We start from the raw sequence: 18,260 nt of genomic DNA, 5'->3' as shown, positions 1-18,260 counted from the left end.
AAGTGTTGGTGCTGACCTTTAAAGCCCTAAACGGCCTCAGTCCAGTATACCTGAAGGAGCGCCTCCACCCCCATCCTTCTGCCCGGACACTGAGGTCCAGCTCCGAGGGCCTTCTGGCGGTTCCCTAACTGTGAGAAGTGAGCTTACAGGGAACCAGGCAGAGGGCCTTCTCAGTGGTGGCGCCCGCCCTGTGGAACGCCCTCCCATCAGATGTCAAGGAAATAAACAACTATCTGACTTTTAAAAGACAACTGAAGGCAGCCCTGTATAGGGAAGTTTTTAATGTCTGATGTTTTATTGTGTTGAGAGCTGCCCAGAGTGGCTGGGAAAACCCAGCCAGAGGGATGGGGTATAAATAATAATTAATTATTAGTCAGTATGAAGCAGCTTCCTCTGGGGTGATGTCTGGACGGCAGGAGGCTTCCTGAGCGGCCAGCTAAGAGCAGCCTCCCAGAACCATCTCAAGGGCTGAGTTCGAGCGCAAGGGAAGATCTCCTGCTAGCAGCCCCCGCCTGCCTGCCTGCCTGCCTGCCTGCCTGCGTGTGGCCAAGCCTCTCTCCGTGGGAAGGGGCCTTTGTGCAGAACAAAGTCTCAACTCGCCTGCGACACCTGCCCAGGTGCCAGCATTTCACAGATTGACAATGCCGGGGGGGGGCTGGACACCCCCTCGCCGGCACGGCACGTCTCAGCTTTCCTGACAAGATTTCCCTCTCCTGCGCTCCCTCCCCATCAAGCACAGGCCGTTCTACGTAGCCGGGATTAAGAAAATCAGGAAGCTAGAACAGTCCCTTGATCGAAAACAGATTCTGCATATTTAGGAAGACCACTTCACGGCATTGGCAGATAAACACTCCTCCCAAACCATCACCACTTCCAAACTAATATCGGAATCAATACAAAATTTGTGGCTATTGGGAGAAAGCAGAGTTGAGCGGAATGAGAGGAAACCAAAGGAGGTGGACTACGACAGACTCTGCTATCAATGCCCTCTTGAAATAGCTCAGCGAGAGGCCAATAGCTCTGATACCTTTAGGACAAAGGCTTCCAATTGGTGGTCTGCGCTCCCCCCCCCCCCCAGGTCTGCGGCATCCTTCACATAACAAAAACTAACACAGAGACATATTTTTTTAAAAAAGTATGGGGCCCATGGCTTGGCTACTGAAAAACAGGCGGTCTGCAGTACTCAGCTAATTTGGCAACACTGTGTTCGGATATCCTATGTGCTTCGAGCCTAACATATTCCCACTTGGTTATCTGAATGATCAAGAAATGCTGTTTAAGCTTAAAACTGCTGCTCAAATTACAACAGCTAAAGATTAGGGGTGGGGGGGGGGGAAGCACACCTCAACCCTCTGAAAGGATCGAGGGGGAAAACGGTCCAAAGGAAAGCAGCCCAAACTTTCTCGACAGTCTCCCCAAAAGGCCAGAAGATTTGGCAGCTTGCTGTGTCCTCCCCCTCCCTCCAGGAGGAAAGCCTGGGCATGCGATGCAGCTGCGAGGAAGGGCTTCCTCCAGAGACAGGCGGGAAAGGCGCTGGCAAGCCCAGGCAGGCCCCAGAGAAAGGAACTTGGAAATGCACAAGCTGTCTCTGGGGGCAGCCGCTGCTGCTGCCTGGGAGATGCTGCAGCCACCGCAAGTGACAAAGGAGGGTAAACAGAGGCAGGAGGTCAGCATGCCAGCAAACCCGCCTCCCTCTTTCATGGGGATCCTCCTCCGAAAGGCAGCCCCCTGCTGCCCCCTGAAGCAGGGAAAAGGCATTTCGCGAAGGGTCTCTGCCTCTCCGGGAGCAGGAATGACGACAAGACTGCAGAGGCGCACCTGACCCAACGTTCTGGGCTCAAGCAAACACAAAAAGGAGCTGGAAAGTTTGCCTGGCATCGCAAAATCCCCACGGAAGCTGGGCCAGATTCTGCACATCGAGACTTTTCAACCAGTTGCCACCAGGGCTCTGAGCCGCATCCTGCTCAAGTCCTGAGTGAAGAGGCTCTTGGACTCATCTCTCGGGAAGGCCTTGGAGAAATGAGGCTGCTTCCCTCCCCACTGCCACTGGGAGAGAAATAGGAGAGGGACGTAGAAACCCCAGGGAACAGCCTCGCCACTTCCAGGTCTTGGGAAACCTGATCCTTTCCCAGAATAATTTCCAAGAGGCAACTAATTCTGGAGGGAGAGTGAACAAAACAGAAACACAGGAGGCGGCTGCTCAAAAACCCACAACTAGGCATATTACATGCATGATTGAATTTTTTTTAAAAAGAATATGCACTGAGAGAGAGAGACAGGCAGACAGACAGAAAGAAATATCAAGACTGGGACTGCAACAGGCAGCTTAACCCTCCTCAGGAAATCTTAGTTATGTGGCAGCACAGAAACACAGGGAGGAAAGAAATTCCCACCTGGCCTGGCCCTGGAGGGATGCTTCCTTCAGCCTCCCAGGGCAAATGGCAGCTTTGGAGGGCAAATTTGGCCAGCGCTATGGAGTAGGGGGCGAGGCTTAACTCTTTAAAAAATCAAATGCCGCCAGGCGTTTAGCACACGGTTAGTTTGGTCCTCGGGAACCAATTTCTCTCGGAGGCAGCAAGCCCCTGTCTCCACCCTGCAAATGTGTTATGCGGGACAAAGGCATGGCTAGACGAGGGCGGAGAAGAGCCCACCCATTAAAAGCTAATTCCTGGACAGAGGCTTATGTAACTCATTGGCTGTAAGTAGTACAGACAAGCCAGGATGTTTGGGTGAATATTATGGCATGCAAGCGCCTTTGCCCCCCTTTCCCAGATGTTCTGTGGCCATAAAACTTCGTACTTGATCCAGACCCAACAATATTAGCACAGAAACTATTGACATTCCAGAAGGCCACGGTATATTTATTAAGTTACTAAAAATCATATTTGAAGTTTTCATTCTCCCATAAAACACCTGGATTAGTTCTGTGGTATGGAAATTATTTTTAATAGTCTGCGCTCCTTTGCTTTTCTGAGGAATTTCTTCACTAGCAGGGATTTAACAGCCGTCATCGTAAGAGGGGGGGATGAGCACCCTAAGAAGAGGGGACCCAGCTCAACACAGAAGGCTCCACAGGCCGATGGAAAGTCCAGAACAAAAGGCTCACATGAAACTGGGCACTGAGCACCTGTCTGCCTCATGGCAGCCTCTCGACAGCAGAAGATGCTGCCCAAGAGCATCTCAGAGCCACGCAAACCATGACAAAGCCCCTCGGACAACCCAGCGCCATTCAGCGCTGACGTCTCCCCGCAACAGTGCAAGACTTCTGTGTGAGTGCCTGGAGGATGGATGGCAACTAATGGGTTGAGGCTGAATCCTGACATGACAGACGTACTGTTTTGGGGGGACAGGGGCAGGTGGGTGTGGGGGACTCCCTGGTCCTGAATGGGGTAACTGGGCCCCAGAAGGACCAGGTGCGCAGCCTGGGAGTCATTCTGGACTCACAGCTGTCCACAGAGGTGTAGGTCAGTTCTGTGTCCAGGGCAGCTGTCTACCAGCTACATCTGGTACGCAGGATGAGATCCTCCCTGCCCACGGTCTGTCTCACCAGAGTGGTGCATGCTCTGGTTATCTCTCGCTTGGACTACTGCAACGTGCTCTACGTGGGACTACGTTTGAAGGTGACCCAGAAACTGCAACTAATCCAGAATGCGGCAGCCAGACTGGTGACTGGGAGTGGTTGCTGGGACCATATAACACCAATCCTGAAAGACCTACATTGGCTTCCAGTACGCTTCCGAGCACAATTCAAAGTGTTGGTGCTGACCTTGAAAGCTCTAAACGGCCTTGGTCCAGTATACCTGAAGGAGTGTCTCCACCCCCATTGTTCAGCCCAGACACTGTGGTCCAGCTCTGAAGGCCTTCCGGCGGTTTCCTCATTGCAAGAAGCCAAGTTACAGGGAACCAGGCAGAGGGCCTTCTCGGTAGTGGCGCCTTCCCTGTGGAACACCCTCCCACCAGATGTCAAAGAAATAAACAACTATCTGACATTTACAAGACATCTGAAGGCAGCCCTGTTTAGGGAAGTTTTTAATGTCTGATGTTTTATTGCTTTATTAATAATAATAATAATATTCTGTTGGGAGCCACCCAGAGTGGCTGGGGAAACCCATTCAGGTGGGCGGGGTATCAATCGATCACTTAATCAATCATCATCATCTGCTGGCAAGCCCAAACAAGAGAGGCGCTTGCTGGCTGGCAAATGTTTCCTTCCAATTACTTCCAACCAGAGCTTAAAATACAAGGAGGCAGGTGAGGAAGAACCTCCTCAATGGCTGCTGCGTGTCACGCAGGCAATGTTATCACCTGCACCTTTACCGCCCAAGGTGCCGTGGTCGGCGGAAGAGTATTACGGCCTCCCGCCTCCAGCCCCTCGCTACAAAGGAAACGTCAAAAAATGCCTTCCAGATGTGATCTGCTCCTGCCGTCATGGAAAGAGGCACAGCATTCTCCCCTACAGCCAGGGAGGCGAAACCCTGACCGACCCAGAGGGCGTCTTTTCTTTGCACGAAATGCCTTTATGTGTTTTCCCCCCCTGGCTGGGCAACCAACTCTAAAGCTTGCTAGCCAAAACTGCCACAGCCGTTGGGACCGCTCAGAGGTGTCAGGAAGCTAGAAGGCGCTGAGAATGTAACAGGACAGCTTACTTAGAAAGGAACAGAGAAATGAATAAATATGGGGCCTGGGCGGTGTTCCCCTGAGCAGGCACCCCAGGGCAACCTTGCTTTGACCAGGTGGTTCCTTTAGCAGAGGGTGATGCTTCTGGCTTGAAATGACGGCCAAGCACTTTCTGGATTTGTAAGCATGCGCCTAATAAGAACCCACCAGATCTCTAACCCCAAGCAGAATTTCCAGAACGAAGGACCCGGCTTCTGCAGCAGGAGAGGGCCTTTTCCACGCGCTGCTGCTGCAGCCCCTGCAGCCCCTGGGCCAGAGAGATACTCACTGAGGTCCTCGGCCAGCTGGACTCTTTTCCCCGTGAGCAGCTTCATCTTCTTCTCGCAGTCCTCCGCAAAATCCTCCAGCACCTCTTTCACGTTCTTCTCCAGGCGCCTCACTGTCAGGGGGAAAACGGGAATTTAAAATATATTCATTTCTATTTCTACATCTGGGGTTGGGGTGAGGATAATAGCAGAGGGAGCGCTTGTACAAATAATCTTACATTCACGCAAAATACCTGCTGGAAGGGACAGGCCATGCCTGAACGATGCAAAAACAGCATCACCCCCCCCCCAATCCCAGTGCCAACCTCTCCAGAAGGATACCCAAGCTGTTGAGTCCAGGAGTAATCCGAGAGATCGGGGGTTAAGGATCTCCCCGCTCCCTCAAGGCTTGCCATGGGCCCCCCCCCCCACTGCCTTCCTGGATTTGATCTCGACCAAACCAGCTGAGCCACAGACAGTGGATACTCAAAAAGGAGCACTGGAGACTTCATTTTACACGTCAGTAATGAACAACTGCACCAATCTCTTCTGTGGGCATCAATGGACTTAGGAAAAATATAGTTTTTGAGTCACATGCCTTTTCAGCTCCTTAGTGACTATGCTTTTGTTTTTCAATACAGCTTCCAAAAAAATGTGATTCATTTAAGTAATATACACTGGTACCTTGGTTTAAGAACAGCTTAGTTTATGAACAACTTGGATTAAGAACGCTGCAAACCTGGAAGTAGGTGTTCTGGTTTGTGAACTTTGCCTTGGGAGCAGAACATGTTCCGCTTCCTGTTGAGTGTGTTCCATTTGTAAATTGAGTCCCCCGCTGCTATGGGAAAGCACACCCTGGTTTAAGAATGCTTTGGTTTAAGAACAGATTTCCGGAACGGATTAAGTTCGTAAACCAAGGTTCCTATGTATGGAGGACCTGATATACCGTATTTTTCGCTCTATAAGACGCGCCAGACCACAAGACGCACCTAGTTTTTGGAGGAGGAAAACAAGAAAAAAAATATTCTAAATCTCACAAGCCAGAACAGCAAGAGGGATCGCTGCGCAGTGAAAACAGCAATCCCTCTTGCTGTTCTGGCTTCTGGATAGCTGCGCAGCCTGCATTCGCTCCATAAGACGCACACACATTTCCCCTTACTTTTTAGGAGAGAAAAAGTGAGTCTTATAGAGCAAAAAATACGGTAATTTCCCCCACTGCTTACTTTCATTCTCCATCGTGATCCCATCCAGTTTGACTGTATTGACAAACCTTACGCTTGTTTTTATAATGATAAGGATGATAATAATAACAATAATGACATTTCTTAAATCCTACCCATCTGACTAGGTTACACTAGCCACTCTGGGCACCTTCCGACAAAAATGCACAGGAAAACAACAACAACAACAACAACATCGAACTTTAAAAACTTCCCGAAACAAAAAACGTTGGTGGGGAGGAAAAGGAGGCTTTGGAGAGGGCCAAAACTGCCTGCCCAGCCGGAGTCCAGGAGGCCAATGGCACTGCCAGCATCAAGCCAGGCTCCCACCACACCAAGGAAGAGCTTGCAGCCCGGCAGGGCAGCCTCCACAGGCCTCTCACCTTCCGTGTTGGTCAGCTGCTGCCTCAAGGTGTTGGCCGTGATGCCCAGCATCCGCTGAATCCGCCAGAACAGGACCACATCGTTGCACTCGAGCTGGAACCACACAGCGAGGAACAAGGGAGCATCAGGGAAGCAGCAAAGTGCCCACTAGGCCACATGGCGTCTTCTGTGGCTTCATTCATCATTTCTTCTCAATCCAAGCCAAAAAATGGTTTGATAGGCAAAAACCAGCCCCTGCAATTTGGCCCAGAAGCAGCCAGCAATGCTGGATGGGTACCTGTCCGTGCTTATTACATGCTCAAACCTTTCCGTGCTTATTGCAAGACCACCTAAAGCATCTGAAAACAATCCTTAGGCAGTCATCCCAGAAACAAAACACAGCAACTGATCAGTGATGCTGTCAGTGTAAGACGTATCACTCTTTTACGGGGCTACACTGGAATGGCTTTTCAAATGCATTTTCAGAATCTGAAGCTGTATAGACAGCTTTTTAAAAAGAAAAGTGGCATATAAATGCTTTTTTAAATAAAATATGAACAAGCAAATCCAACAGAAGATAAAGGACAGTGAAAGCTTGGTAACAGGGAAACAAGCACTGGTTATTCAAGGAAGAGCAGCTTAGCTGTGAAGCATTTTAAAAAGGTAAAGGACCCCTGACAGTTAAGTCCAGTCGCAGACAACTCTCGCTTTACAGGCCGAGGGAGCTGGCGTTTGTCCACAGACAGTTTTCCAGGTCATCTCACTTTATGCCTAAGCCACTTCTGGCGAACTAGAGCAATGCACGGAAACGCCATTTACCTTCCCGCCGGAGTGGTACCTATTTATCTACTTGCACTTTTTTGGGCGTGCTTTTGAAGTGCTAGGTTGGCAGGAGCAGGGACCGAGCAACGGGAGCTCACCCCGTTGCGGGGATTCAAACCGCCGACCTTCTGACTGGCAAGCCCAAGAGGCTCAGTGGTTTAAACCACAGCGCCACCCATTAAGCATTAAAAGGGGCACCCAAAAGGCACAGAGGGGCATCATCTCCCTGCATCTCCCAGGGCAGAGGGCGTCTCATGGCCCGGGGGCTGCCCTGCAAGGGGGCCCTATCCCTCATGCTCCTCACCTATGCAAGCAGCTAAGCTTCTGCTGGTGGAGACCTCAAGCCTGGTAATATTTAGCAAGGCCCCATTGATTTTCAGTAGGAAAAGAGGAAAGAGCTGTGGTGTCTGTAAGCAGCCTCAGCGAGTGCCTTGCTCACAGCCAGTGGAACGCAGGATCCTATCTAACACCACAAACTGGCATCAAAATGTCCTGCTTCACCCTGCTAGACCATCAAGGGCGGCCATCTGTCAGCGATCCTTCACCTGCGATTCCTGCATTGCAGGGGGTTGGGGGCCGGGTGTGACGACCTTTGGGGGCATCTTTCAACTCTACAAGTTCACAAGGGAGTTGTGGAAACCGTGGGAGGGCACACACTGAATCAGAACCAGAGGTGCTGTGAAGATGGGCAAGGGCAAAAGAGCAGCAGAAAGGAAAATGCCAAGTGTCTGCAAGAACTCCAGTTCATCGGCCCTGACAAAAGCCACTTCTTCTCTGCAAAATACTTTTAGAGCTCAACCCTTGAAGTCTTCCATCTTCTTCTTGGAAGAACTGCGTGGCCCACACAGCAAGGCTCGGCCCTGGGGGCTTCTCGGCCTTTCTACCGCTGCAGAGGACTCACATGTGGGGGGCAAGGCGGGCACTCAATCCCAGCTAAAGAGCCAGCCCTCTTTGTTGTGAGTCCCAGGAACTCAAGAGGGGCAGCCCCACAGAAGAGCGAGAGACGCAGGGACCAGATGCTCATCCCAAGACTACCACCTAGTGGAATGTCCCAAAAATATCATCCAGAGAAAGAGAGGGACTGGGGGAGGGGGGGCTGAGTGAGACCCCTCGCCTTTCCTGGCCAGACATCAGGGGAGGGCGGCGGCTGTTCCCTAAGTGCTCGTAACCTGCAAGTTCTTCCACTTACCTCAGAGTCCACAAAATGCCTCTGGTAGTAATAAAAGCCTCTCCGGCAGAGGTTGCAGTGGCCCAGGGCCTTCTTCAAGAAATGCCGCCTGTAAACCTGGTGCCAGGTGTCTTTAATCTGGGACCAAAGGGAGAGAGGAACATCTGGTTATCGTTGGCCCAAATCCGGACGGCCCCGGAGCACGTGCCGGCCGGCAGATGTTGCGCGGCGCTCAGAAGAAAGTGCAGCCTTTGCAAGCAGCTGAGAGAGAGGCTGGGCTGTCAGCCGAAGGGGCTCTGCTGGCTCACATGGACACCACCTCCCAAGAAGGGAGGAGGAAAAGCACCAGGTCTGTTTTGGGTTGTCGTTTTTACTGAAACCTGTCCAGCAGCCGCCTATTCCCTAGGGGGAAAGTGCTCCTGCAAACGGAGAGCACGGAAGAAACGTGCTCTCCTGAATCACGGCTGAAGCAGCATCTAGCACAGTGGTCAGCAACCTGTGGCCTGTGGGCCCACGGGGGTCGTTTAAATGGCCTCCAAACTGCCCCCAAACAGAGCCACCCGCTTGGCGAGTCCCTGCGTGCTGCGCTAAACCGGCACAATGCGGAGCGCGGACTCGCTTCCACAGCGCCGGAAATTGCGTCTACACAGACACCGAAAATCATGTCTGCGCAGATGTGATCTGGTCCCCGGAGTGATCTCCGCAGGAGTGAACCGGCCCAGGTGAGGTAAACCTTGCCCCCCCCCCCCCTGTTCTAGCAGGATTCAGCTCCCCCCCCCCAAACACAGTCTTCCGCTAATTGCATGCTCACAACCAGTCTGGGAATTTAGGAAAGGGTGACAGCTCAGGGATGCAGCAGTTACTTGGCATGCAGAAGGACTCAGGCCAGTCCCTGGCAGCCTCTCCAGACAGGGCTAGGACAGACGCCTGTCCGAAATACTGGAGGGTCACTGACACTCAGCGCAGACGACACCGAGCAGGGTGGACCAAGTGGTCAGACTTCTCTGTTCCTTGCTCAAGCTACTTTCCGAAATGTGGAAGTAAGTGGGAAATCTTGGGTAGAGAATTTGAATCCCCCATGGCCAAAACCAACATGCTATGAACTGCACTCCCTAAGAGTAGCCCAAGAAAACACACAGCCAGCTTTTGACGCCAACGTCTCACTCAGAGAGAGGGAGGGAGAAAGGGAAGGAAGGAAGGAAGACAGGGCATTTCTGCTAAGCCTTTCCCCTTATTACGACCATCAAACACACCTCCACACATACTTTGACCTCCCCAAGAATGTCTTGTAGCTTAACTTCCCGAAAAGCAACCAGCCATTTTGGCAGAACAGCAAACATTCACAACGGGCCTTGCTGGGACTGTTCACAGCCGATGATGGTTTCCATATTCAGAGCCCAGCCTTTCCCTGTTACTGGAACTGAAAGGAGCTGGCAGAGCTTCTTACCAGGCAGGGGTCCACGGCCACCCCGCGGGCCTCCAGGTTCTTCCGGACGGTTGTGACCTCGTCGTTTGCAAGGTAAGCCGGATGCTCTTCGTTGCATTTTATCATCTTCTCAAGCTCATTTTTCGTTTCATTGCGGATGGTCTTAAAACAAAAGAAATGCCAAAAGCTGAGCAAAGTTATAAGCACAAAAGCAGGGACAGAATGTTTCCAGCTTGTCTCCTGACTCACCCCCCCAACCCAATAAGCTGGTCCAAAACGGGGGCCTCCAAAGTTTTCTGGAAACATGGAAACCTTAACTTTAGTCAGTCTCGGGGGGGGGGCTGCCACCAGGAGCCCTTCCCTAGAGAGGGTATAGAAATACTGTAAGGAAATAATAAAATAATGAAATAGGTTGATTGTATAATCAAGGGGGGGGGGTGTGATCTTAGGGCCTCTTCGTCTAAGCACCCTCCCCCAATTTGGTTACTATGATGCTTCAATGGCACCAGGACTCCACATGCAGGGAATACATATTTCTATCTTGGGGGAAATTAGCACAAATAGCCACCGGCTGCCCTTGTGCAACTGCAACGCGAGACAAGGTGTGGCCTTGGGGTCACTCAGGTTTTCCGGAAAAGCACCTTGATCTGGGCACACCTCTGCAGACCCAGGAATTGCACAGCAAGTGTGCTCTCCTCCCATGTTTTGATCAGGCTTCTTCATTTCAGCTAACATTATTACAGACATATATATATATATATATTATTGCAGCTGGGCCAGAGAATCCCAGGGCAACACCTGGGCAGCTTTTTACCTGTTCTTTGGTGCGCCCCACCCAGTAGAGCCACCTTTTCTTCCAGTCTGGGCCCACCATGTCTTCAATGACTGATTCAGCTGGACAAGAACACAAAGAGCACAACACTGAGTACACAACACCACACTGTGATTTTCTCTCCCTCCCTCTCATGGTGAGCAACCACTGATTTAATAAGCAGCATTCTGGACTGCCTGCAAAGGGGGGAGCAGCTGCAGGAGGAGGAGGACAGGTCAGGACGGAAGAGACAACAGCGCCCTGACCAAGGGGCGACCAGGAGGATTTAATGGTAGCATCTGGTGGCAAAAGCTCAGCTCCCGAGAAAGGCAGCCAAGGGGGAGAGGAGCACTCACTGTCTTTCAGGCGACTGTGCAGGGTCTCCTCCATGAACTGAATCGCTGCGTCCCACTGCTGCTTGTCCGAGATGGAGCGGTCCTCCAGGGCGTTGTGCTGGATCACTCTCTGCCAAAGCACAGGGCAGCCGTCAGGTCCCCAAAGGGGCTCTGCTTTTCTCCCCCTTAAAGCAACCCAACTTCCACATGCGCAGCAAAAGCACCAGATAATTCAGAAGCTTGTTCCTCAAGAATTCTCAAAGCAAAGCTGCTGGAAGAGCCGACATGCTCCAGGCCAGCTCAAGTGAGCTCACTGCAAGTGGCAGCAGAGCAGGGAAAAGGGAGTCCCTGTGATCTGATTTCAGATCCCTCTCTTTCTGGGAAGGACAAGCTTGGAGTTATGATGGACTGCGAAATGGATTCAGCCTTCTTCAGGTGTTTCGTTTGACTCCATGAGGGCAAAACACACGTAAGAGGGAGAACACCTCTATGCTCACAGCTTCCGCATGAAGATCAGGAGTTGAGGGGTGGTCTGTGTGCCCCCAACCCCAGTTACACATTTGTTGCCTTAGTCAGACTGAATACCGCCCAAAAGACATTCAAACGTTGGGCTGAGCGTCACTGTAGCATTTTGGGTATACAGTCATACCTTGTGTTGCGTTCCGCTCTCGTTACGGACTTTCAGCTTACGAACGCAGAAGCGCTTGATCGCGCCATGCACATGCACAGAAGAGGCGCTCTAGTTGCGGACTTTTCAGGGTGCGAATGGCACCCCAAAATGGATTAAGTCCGCAACTAGAGGTACCACTGTAGAGATGTGAAGGCCAAGAAATGACAACAACAATAAAGGAAAAAACATTTCCTCCTCTTTCCACTTTTTCTGGGTATTCATCCAATTTCTGTTTTTCACCCTGGCCTTCACATGTCTATCCAGGTAATGATATAGATCCAATTAATCAAGTCAATGAACAAATTTCTGAGCAGTGATGCCAACGCCACCACTGGAAGCCCCACCAACCAAAGAAAGGCTCTGGCAACTCCTTCGTCCGTGCATAAAGAGACAATATTTTAAAACCAGAAAAGCGCACACAAAGCCTTGTCGAAAGAGAGAGGGATTCTTTTCTTCCATGCCATGGAAATATATTAAGGGAAAGGATTAAGGCCCCACCAGGCTGTCTTCTGCTCTCTCGTTCCACTTGTGGCGCTTGATGCTCTCATCCTTCACGGCTTGCTTCAGTTTGTCAAAGATGTCGTCGTGCTCTTTGCCCTTCTCTTCCGTCATGAAGCGAGCAAACTCCTCCTGGAGGGTCTCCCAGGCAACCTGCAGATGGGGAAACAGAGTCCGGCCTTGAGAAGCGGCTCAACGCTGGAGGCACCAGACTGGGCTCAGACAAGCGCTGAGGCCAGCAGAGGGAAGCAGATCTAACACGAGATGTGGAAACCGACTCACAATAACAGGGGGGCGGGGGGGGGGGACACACGGGACGACCGCCTGTGCCCTGACACTGAAGATGCCCAACACGGAATGATAACCGACAGAGCCACTTCCGTGAGGGAAGTGAAAGGTTGAACTGGAGAGGGTGGGTGGGGCGCAGAGGAGACACCAGACAGCATATGAGAAGGGGCTGTTTCCAGAGCTGTGCAGAGAGGGTTGCTATGCAGGAAGAAAGGTGAGGTGGGAAGAGATGCCAGAGGCATGTGGGAAGAAGGGAGGGGGCAGCCTGTGGGGCTGGCTGAGGAGTAGAGTGGGTGGAAGAGGCACTCTGAAAGACCACAACTGGTGATGGCACAGAACTGAGGCGTGGGGGGCAAGGACACCAGAAGAGCCCTGCTAAACCAGACGTGCATCCTTCCCCTGCAATGGCCACCCCAATGCCCACAGTGGGAATCCCGCAAGCAGGACATGGGGGTGTCAAGAAGAAACCTTCAGCCACAGGGGGCTCATTGAGACTGCAGGGCTCCAGGAAAGCGGCCTGGGCATCCACACACTTTCTCTCAAAAAGGGAGAATGGATTTCCCAAGGGAATTGAGCTCTGCAAAGAGGCAGGCACCTCTGGATCTGCTCCAAGGACATGCCTAGTCTTCACTCACTTGCCACTGTGGGCAATCCTTTGCATAACCCTAAAATGAATCTATGACAGGCTTCCTCAACCTCGGCCCTGCAGATGTTTTTGGCCTACAACTCCCATGATCCCTAGCTAGCAGGACCAGTGGTCAGGGATGGTGGGAGTTGTAGTCTCAAAACAGCTGGAGGGCCGAGGTTGAGCAAGCCTGATCTAAGAGAATCGGGGGGGGGGGGGGAGAGAAGGAGATTCAGCCGAGGCACCCCTCTGCTTACGCACGTCAACCCCAAACGGTCTCACCTCCACGGCCTTGTTGGGCAGCTGTTTGTCTGTCCACTGCTTCAGCTTGATGTCCACTGTGGTGTTGAAGGTGCCAGAGTTTGTGGTTTGTGCTGCTGGGAGGTAGATGTTTTCTATCACGTGCGTCGAGACCCTGTCCCACAAGGTCTTCTGAAGGATCTCTTCCCTAAAGGGGGGGAGGGACAACCAGAGGTCTTTTTGCATCCCCACAGGTGCTCCAGAGGGAGACCCAGTGGCAAAAAGAGGTTTGTTCCCCAGGAGAGACTCCCCAGAAAAAAAACACTGCACACAACCCTTGGAACTGAACCCTCACATGAATTGAATTGAATTGATTAATTTCGGTCACAGACCAGTTCCAGTTCACATACAATATCAGGGAAGTCATAAAACACGATAAGGATACATTTGAATTTCAATTGGGTATAATAGGAGCAATACAGATATAGTGGCAGTTAAAAATATATGTTAAATCTTAATCACTAAAATATAACCTAAAATTGTCATTTAAGGCCTTAGTCATTACGGTAGCACAGCTTGTTCCCTAAGTTTTATGGCAGTCGCACAGAATTTGGCCACCCTTAGCTTGATCTCTGGATCCTTGTTCTCTACCAGGGATTTTAGACACTGAAGTTCAGACGCATTTGGAGATTTTTGTATAGCAGGGATGATAAGTACCGAATGTATATCCCTGTAGAAACGACAGCATAACAAGACATGAGAGACAGTTTCTACCTCCATCAAGCCGCAGGGGCAGACTCGTTCCGCGTATGGTTTACCCTCGAATCTGCCCTGCAATAAGGCAGATGGCAGAACGTTGAATCTAACGAGGGTGAATGACCGTCTGTATTTAGGTATTTGTAATTTTGACAGATATATTGCGGAGGTAAACCCTCTCCCATTATCTTTTATTCATGTCACACACGTGACATTGCAGTTCCACATCCCAAATTCATTGGCGGATTATTGCTCTAGCTTTCTCATAACCCACAGCACCCTCACATGAGACGCCACCGTACTATACTGCATGGAGCAAATGGATGAGAGCGTAGCCTGCTGAAAACCAACTTGACTACAGCTTGCTTCTCAAGGCAAGCAGCAGCAGCAGCAGATCCCTGCACTCCTCTCCTGTGATTGTGAGGATCATCCAGCAGGATCACTGGAAACCCTTTTTGCTAAACTCCAGCCTTTGCTTGATTGCTACGGAGAGCGTCTCCCTTTTGTGGTAAGCTCAAATTGCCAAGTGAGCCCAGATGGGTTCAGACTTGCTCTGCTCTTTAACAGTAGAGCAGGCAGCCAGGTTTTCAAACCTTGTATAAGAGTTATTTATGAGAACTTAAAAGGAACTGAAGAATTTAAAGAAAAAGCAAAAAAAAAAAACCCTCTAAAAGCATGGATTACTATTGTGTTTGGCCAAATGATGGTTTACGTCAAGTTCTGGCCCAAAGCAAATTAATCCGTTCAGCGAACGCTGTTCCCGGAATGCGACACGTTTCAGTTCATCCATCAAAGCCTCCTGGCCTGACCTGGCAGGAGAGGATCTAAAAGGCTCTGTGCAAAACGCTCCACAAGGAACTGCCTGCCTGGGAGAAAAGAGTCTCCAGCGAGAAAACACTGTGTTGCTAAAACGGAATCAAACAGGGTCAACTTCCTGGCGGTCCCCAGCCCTGAAGGCTGCAAAGGAGGACTGGGCCAGTGCTCCAGCAGCACCTCCTTGTGAAATTGCCGGAGGGCCTGCACATGCACACATAGCCCTGCAGCCATTCCCGGGTCCTGGCCTGGTCTTTGCCCTAAAGGTCGGCAAAGGGAGCCAAACTGGGCAGAAGATGCACACAGACACAGCTTCCCATGCCTTTCATAAAGTCCAACTTTTCAGGGCGCAGACTCTCTCTCTTTCCTTTTTTTCTTTTCTTTTGGTTTTCATTTAAGTAAAGAGCAGAGTATTTACAGCCTTCTGCAAAGAGTTGCTCTTGCCTAAATTTAGAAAAGACTCTCCCCTCTCTGCTGGCTTCGATAACTCATGGACGAAGAACAGTCAACAGCAGACGGTAGGATTTCTCTTAAGAGAGCAGCAAACTTGCCAGTCCTCCCCCAGCATGGCCAGGGGTTGCCAAAGTCAGACACGCAGAACCAATAAATGTTTCATAGGGAGAAAGGAGTGGATGGATCCCAGATGGGCTTTTCTGAGATATATGGCATCATCACAGGATCACGGAGAACACAGGGCAGCCTATTATAATCTTCGCAGAACCTGCTCTATAAACCAAAAAGCCAGTGCAGAACGAAGAAGCAAAGTAAAAATCTCCAACTAATTACTGTACCAGTGTTTTGGTGTCACCTGGCTCAAGCTTATGACTTCATCGAGGATTTCGTTCTTTGCTTTTTCAAACAGTTCATTCTAGACAGAAAAACGAGAAGCGCTTGTAGTCATTGAGACGCTTGCGATAAGTCAGACGGATGAACGTACATGGACATGCTGTGCGGATTCAGAGCCCTGGGGCTATCAAGCTCAAGGATGGGCAAACGACAGGCCGCTCCTTCAATGAAATTAACTGGGGGCCCTTGAGTGGCCCCCTTCAAACACAGAGACCCCTCAAGCAGCAGTTCTGATGTTCATTGAGCTGCTCAAGATGCCCCGATTCCCCTCCCAGGTCCAGTCCTCCCCCCTCCCTCCTGCCCCCCCCAGCCCATGTGCGCCCAGGACAAAAGCACAAAAAGCTACGCAGTGATACTGATCAACAGGTCTCCCCGAGGAAGCTACTCCGTAACTGCAGCAGCAGTGCCAGCAGGACGGGGCTCCCAGCCCGGGTAAAACACAGGCCGACCGTCTCCCATCAAAGCTCTCCCAAAAAGAGGATGGAGATCAAGGCCCCCTCTGTCAGCCAGGAAATGGACTTACCCGGTCAAGTTCTCGCAAGCGGGGGTAGTTATTCTTCCACTCAGTCTCCAGATTAAAGCGGGTTGCTACGGGGAGAAATTAAGGGGAAGAGAGGTCAAATCCATGGCTAGTTTATCTGGAGCCAGAGAGTCACCCTCTAAAGTGAGGGGGCAGCAGCCGACTCCTGCCCCTGGGGACCCGACTGAATGAGCTGCGCCAATTGTGGAAATTGGGGGGGGGGGGCTTTCTGTGCCTGGAGCAATGGATACGGAAGGTGCCTCCACACCATTTTCATGCCTCCCCCTCAAGCGAGCCTGGGGGGGGGGGCTGCCAGGGAAAGAAGGGGGCTGGAAAGTCAGTTTCCACCCATCCTCTTCTTATGTGGGGCTCTAGGCAATGCAGAAACAAGACCCATGCCAAAAAATGCACAGCATATTAAAGAACCAGGTTGGGAAAGACGTCCATTCCAACCCCCCAGCACACGTTTTGCCTTCGTACTGGAAGGCAAGCGCATTCCGACACGTGGATCCTGTCCGTCAACGGTGTGTCACTCGCAAACTGCTGCGCAGCTTAAAACGTTTGCAGCGCACAGATTTCTATTGATTGCATACAATTTGTACACAAACTTCAAAGCAGTTTACAAAATCGGTAAAACAATAAAATTGTCAGTATGGAAAAACGACAACCGTTCAAAACTTTCAAAAGGTTAAAACAACAAACAACAGACTAACCTTCCAACTTTTTTGGATAAGTCCAGAAAGCTGTTTCCAGTAAGAATCCTGGGGAGGGCCCAGCAATACTCCCCTTATCCAGGGGAATCAGACACCAGGACAGGCCCGGCTCCTGAGAAGAGAGGGACTCCTCAGTCCCAGGCTTCCCACAGATCTGCCAGCGCAAGCGTTACCTTTGAAAGCGTCCGCCTGCTGCTCCACAGACTCTCGCACCATTTTCCAAAAACAGTCCGACACGGCCAGGCTGAGGTTCCGCGTGGTCACCTGGTGGGCCTTCAGCATGCAGTTCCTGCAAGGGACACGACAGAGACACAAACGCTGGGGCGGATTTGCAAGCGAGAGAACACCTTCCCCAACAAAAAAATTAAAGAAGCAAATACAGGGGAAAGGGGGGAAACTGGTAGTGGTGCTGGGGCAGGGGGAATCACGTTGTAGTCCACACCTCAAAATACACCAGAGTAGACAGTCCCATTTCACAAATGTTTGAGGTTTTATTGCTTATTATTATTATTCTGTTGGGAGCCGCCCAGAGTGGCTGGGGAAACCCAGCCAGATGGATGGGGTATAATTAATAAATTTATTATTGTTGTTATTATTATTATTACTCCTCGTAGTAGTAGTTGTGATTCCTACATTGAAGGGGGTTCGACTAGGTCAGGGGTCAGCAAACTTTTCCAGCAGGGGGCCGGTCCACTGTCCCTCAGACCTTGTGGGGGGGCCGGACTATATTTTTTTTTGGGGGGGGGGACTGAACAATTCCTATGCCCCACAAATAACCCAGAGATGCATTTTAAATAAAAGGACACATTATACTCATGTAAAAACACTGATTCCTGGACCGTCCGCGGGCTGGATTGAGAAGGCGATTGGGCCAGATCCAGCCCTCGGGCCTTAGGTTGCCTACCCATGGACTAGGTATCCTGGGTGTCCAACTCTGCAATTCTATGGTTTTCCTCTGGAGCCAGTATAATTTCATTTAGGAAGGAGGACCTTGTGAGACATCAGAAACAGGGATCCACAAATGGGCGGCTCCTGGGCTCCTGCTGGTTTCCCCAACATGGAGAAGGGGCATATAGTCCCCCAGTTTCACTGTGCAAAGCTGGGGATGGTGCCCACCCCATGTCCCCCCATTAGCTCCAAACTGGGGCTCATCGTTCGGTCTAGAGAAAGGAAGGCTGCTGACCACAGGGCGTGAATTTGAGAAGCCTGCCCAGAACTAAGAGA

The 18,260-nt window shown here is 51.0% G+C and overlaps 1 protein-coding gene across 8 annotated transcripts in view; it reads right to left on the bottom strand.

Annotated features, from left to right (window-relative positions):
* OPA1 (OPA1 mitochondrial dynamin like GTPase) overlaps positions 1-18,260 on the bottom strand; it is a 55,310-nt gene that overhangs the window by 9,043 nt on the left and 28,007 nt on the right. For all 8 annotated transcript variants that reach the window (XM_083503972.1, XM_083503974.1, XM_083503976.1 and 5 more), the window contains 11 exons: positions 17,210-17,325; positions 16,327-16,391; positions 15,749-15,825; positions 13,431-13,596; positions 12,236-12,388; positions 11,089-11,197; positions 10,736-10,815; positions 9,943-10,083; positions 8,517-8,633; positions 6,526-6,619; positions 4,946-5,056 (listed from right to left, as the gene is read on the bottom strand). In XM_083503972.1, the coding sequence (XP_083360098.1) occupies positions 4,946-5,056; positions 6,526-6,619; positions 8,517-8,633; positions 9,943-10,083; positions 10,736-10,815; positions 11,089-11,197; positions 12,236-12,388; positions 13,431-13,596; positions 15,749-15,825; positions 16,327-16,391; positions 17,210-17,325 (1,229 nt within the window). The remainder of the gene's footprint in view (positions 1-4,945; positions 5,057-6,525; positions 6,620-8,516; positions 8,634-9,942; positions 10,084-10,735; positions 10,816-11,088; positions 11,198-12,235; positions 12,389-13,430; positions 13,597-15,748; positions 15,826-16,326; positions 16,392-17,209; positions 17,326-18,260) is intronic.

This window comes from Podarcis liolepis, assembly GCF_965112155.1.
Source record: "Podarcis liolepis genome assembly, chromosome: 5".
Lineage (NCBI taxonomy): Eukaryota > Metazoa > Chordata > Lepidosauria > Squamata > Lacertidae > Podarcis > Podarcis liolepis.
Note: the sequence above shows the minus strand (reverse complement) of the source record. Positions and strands in the feature narration are given on the sequence as shown.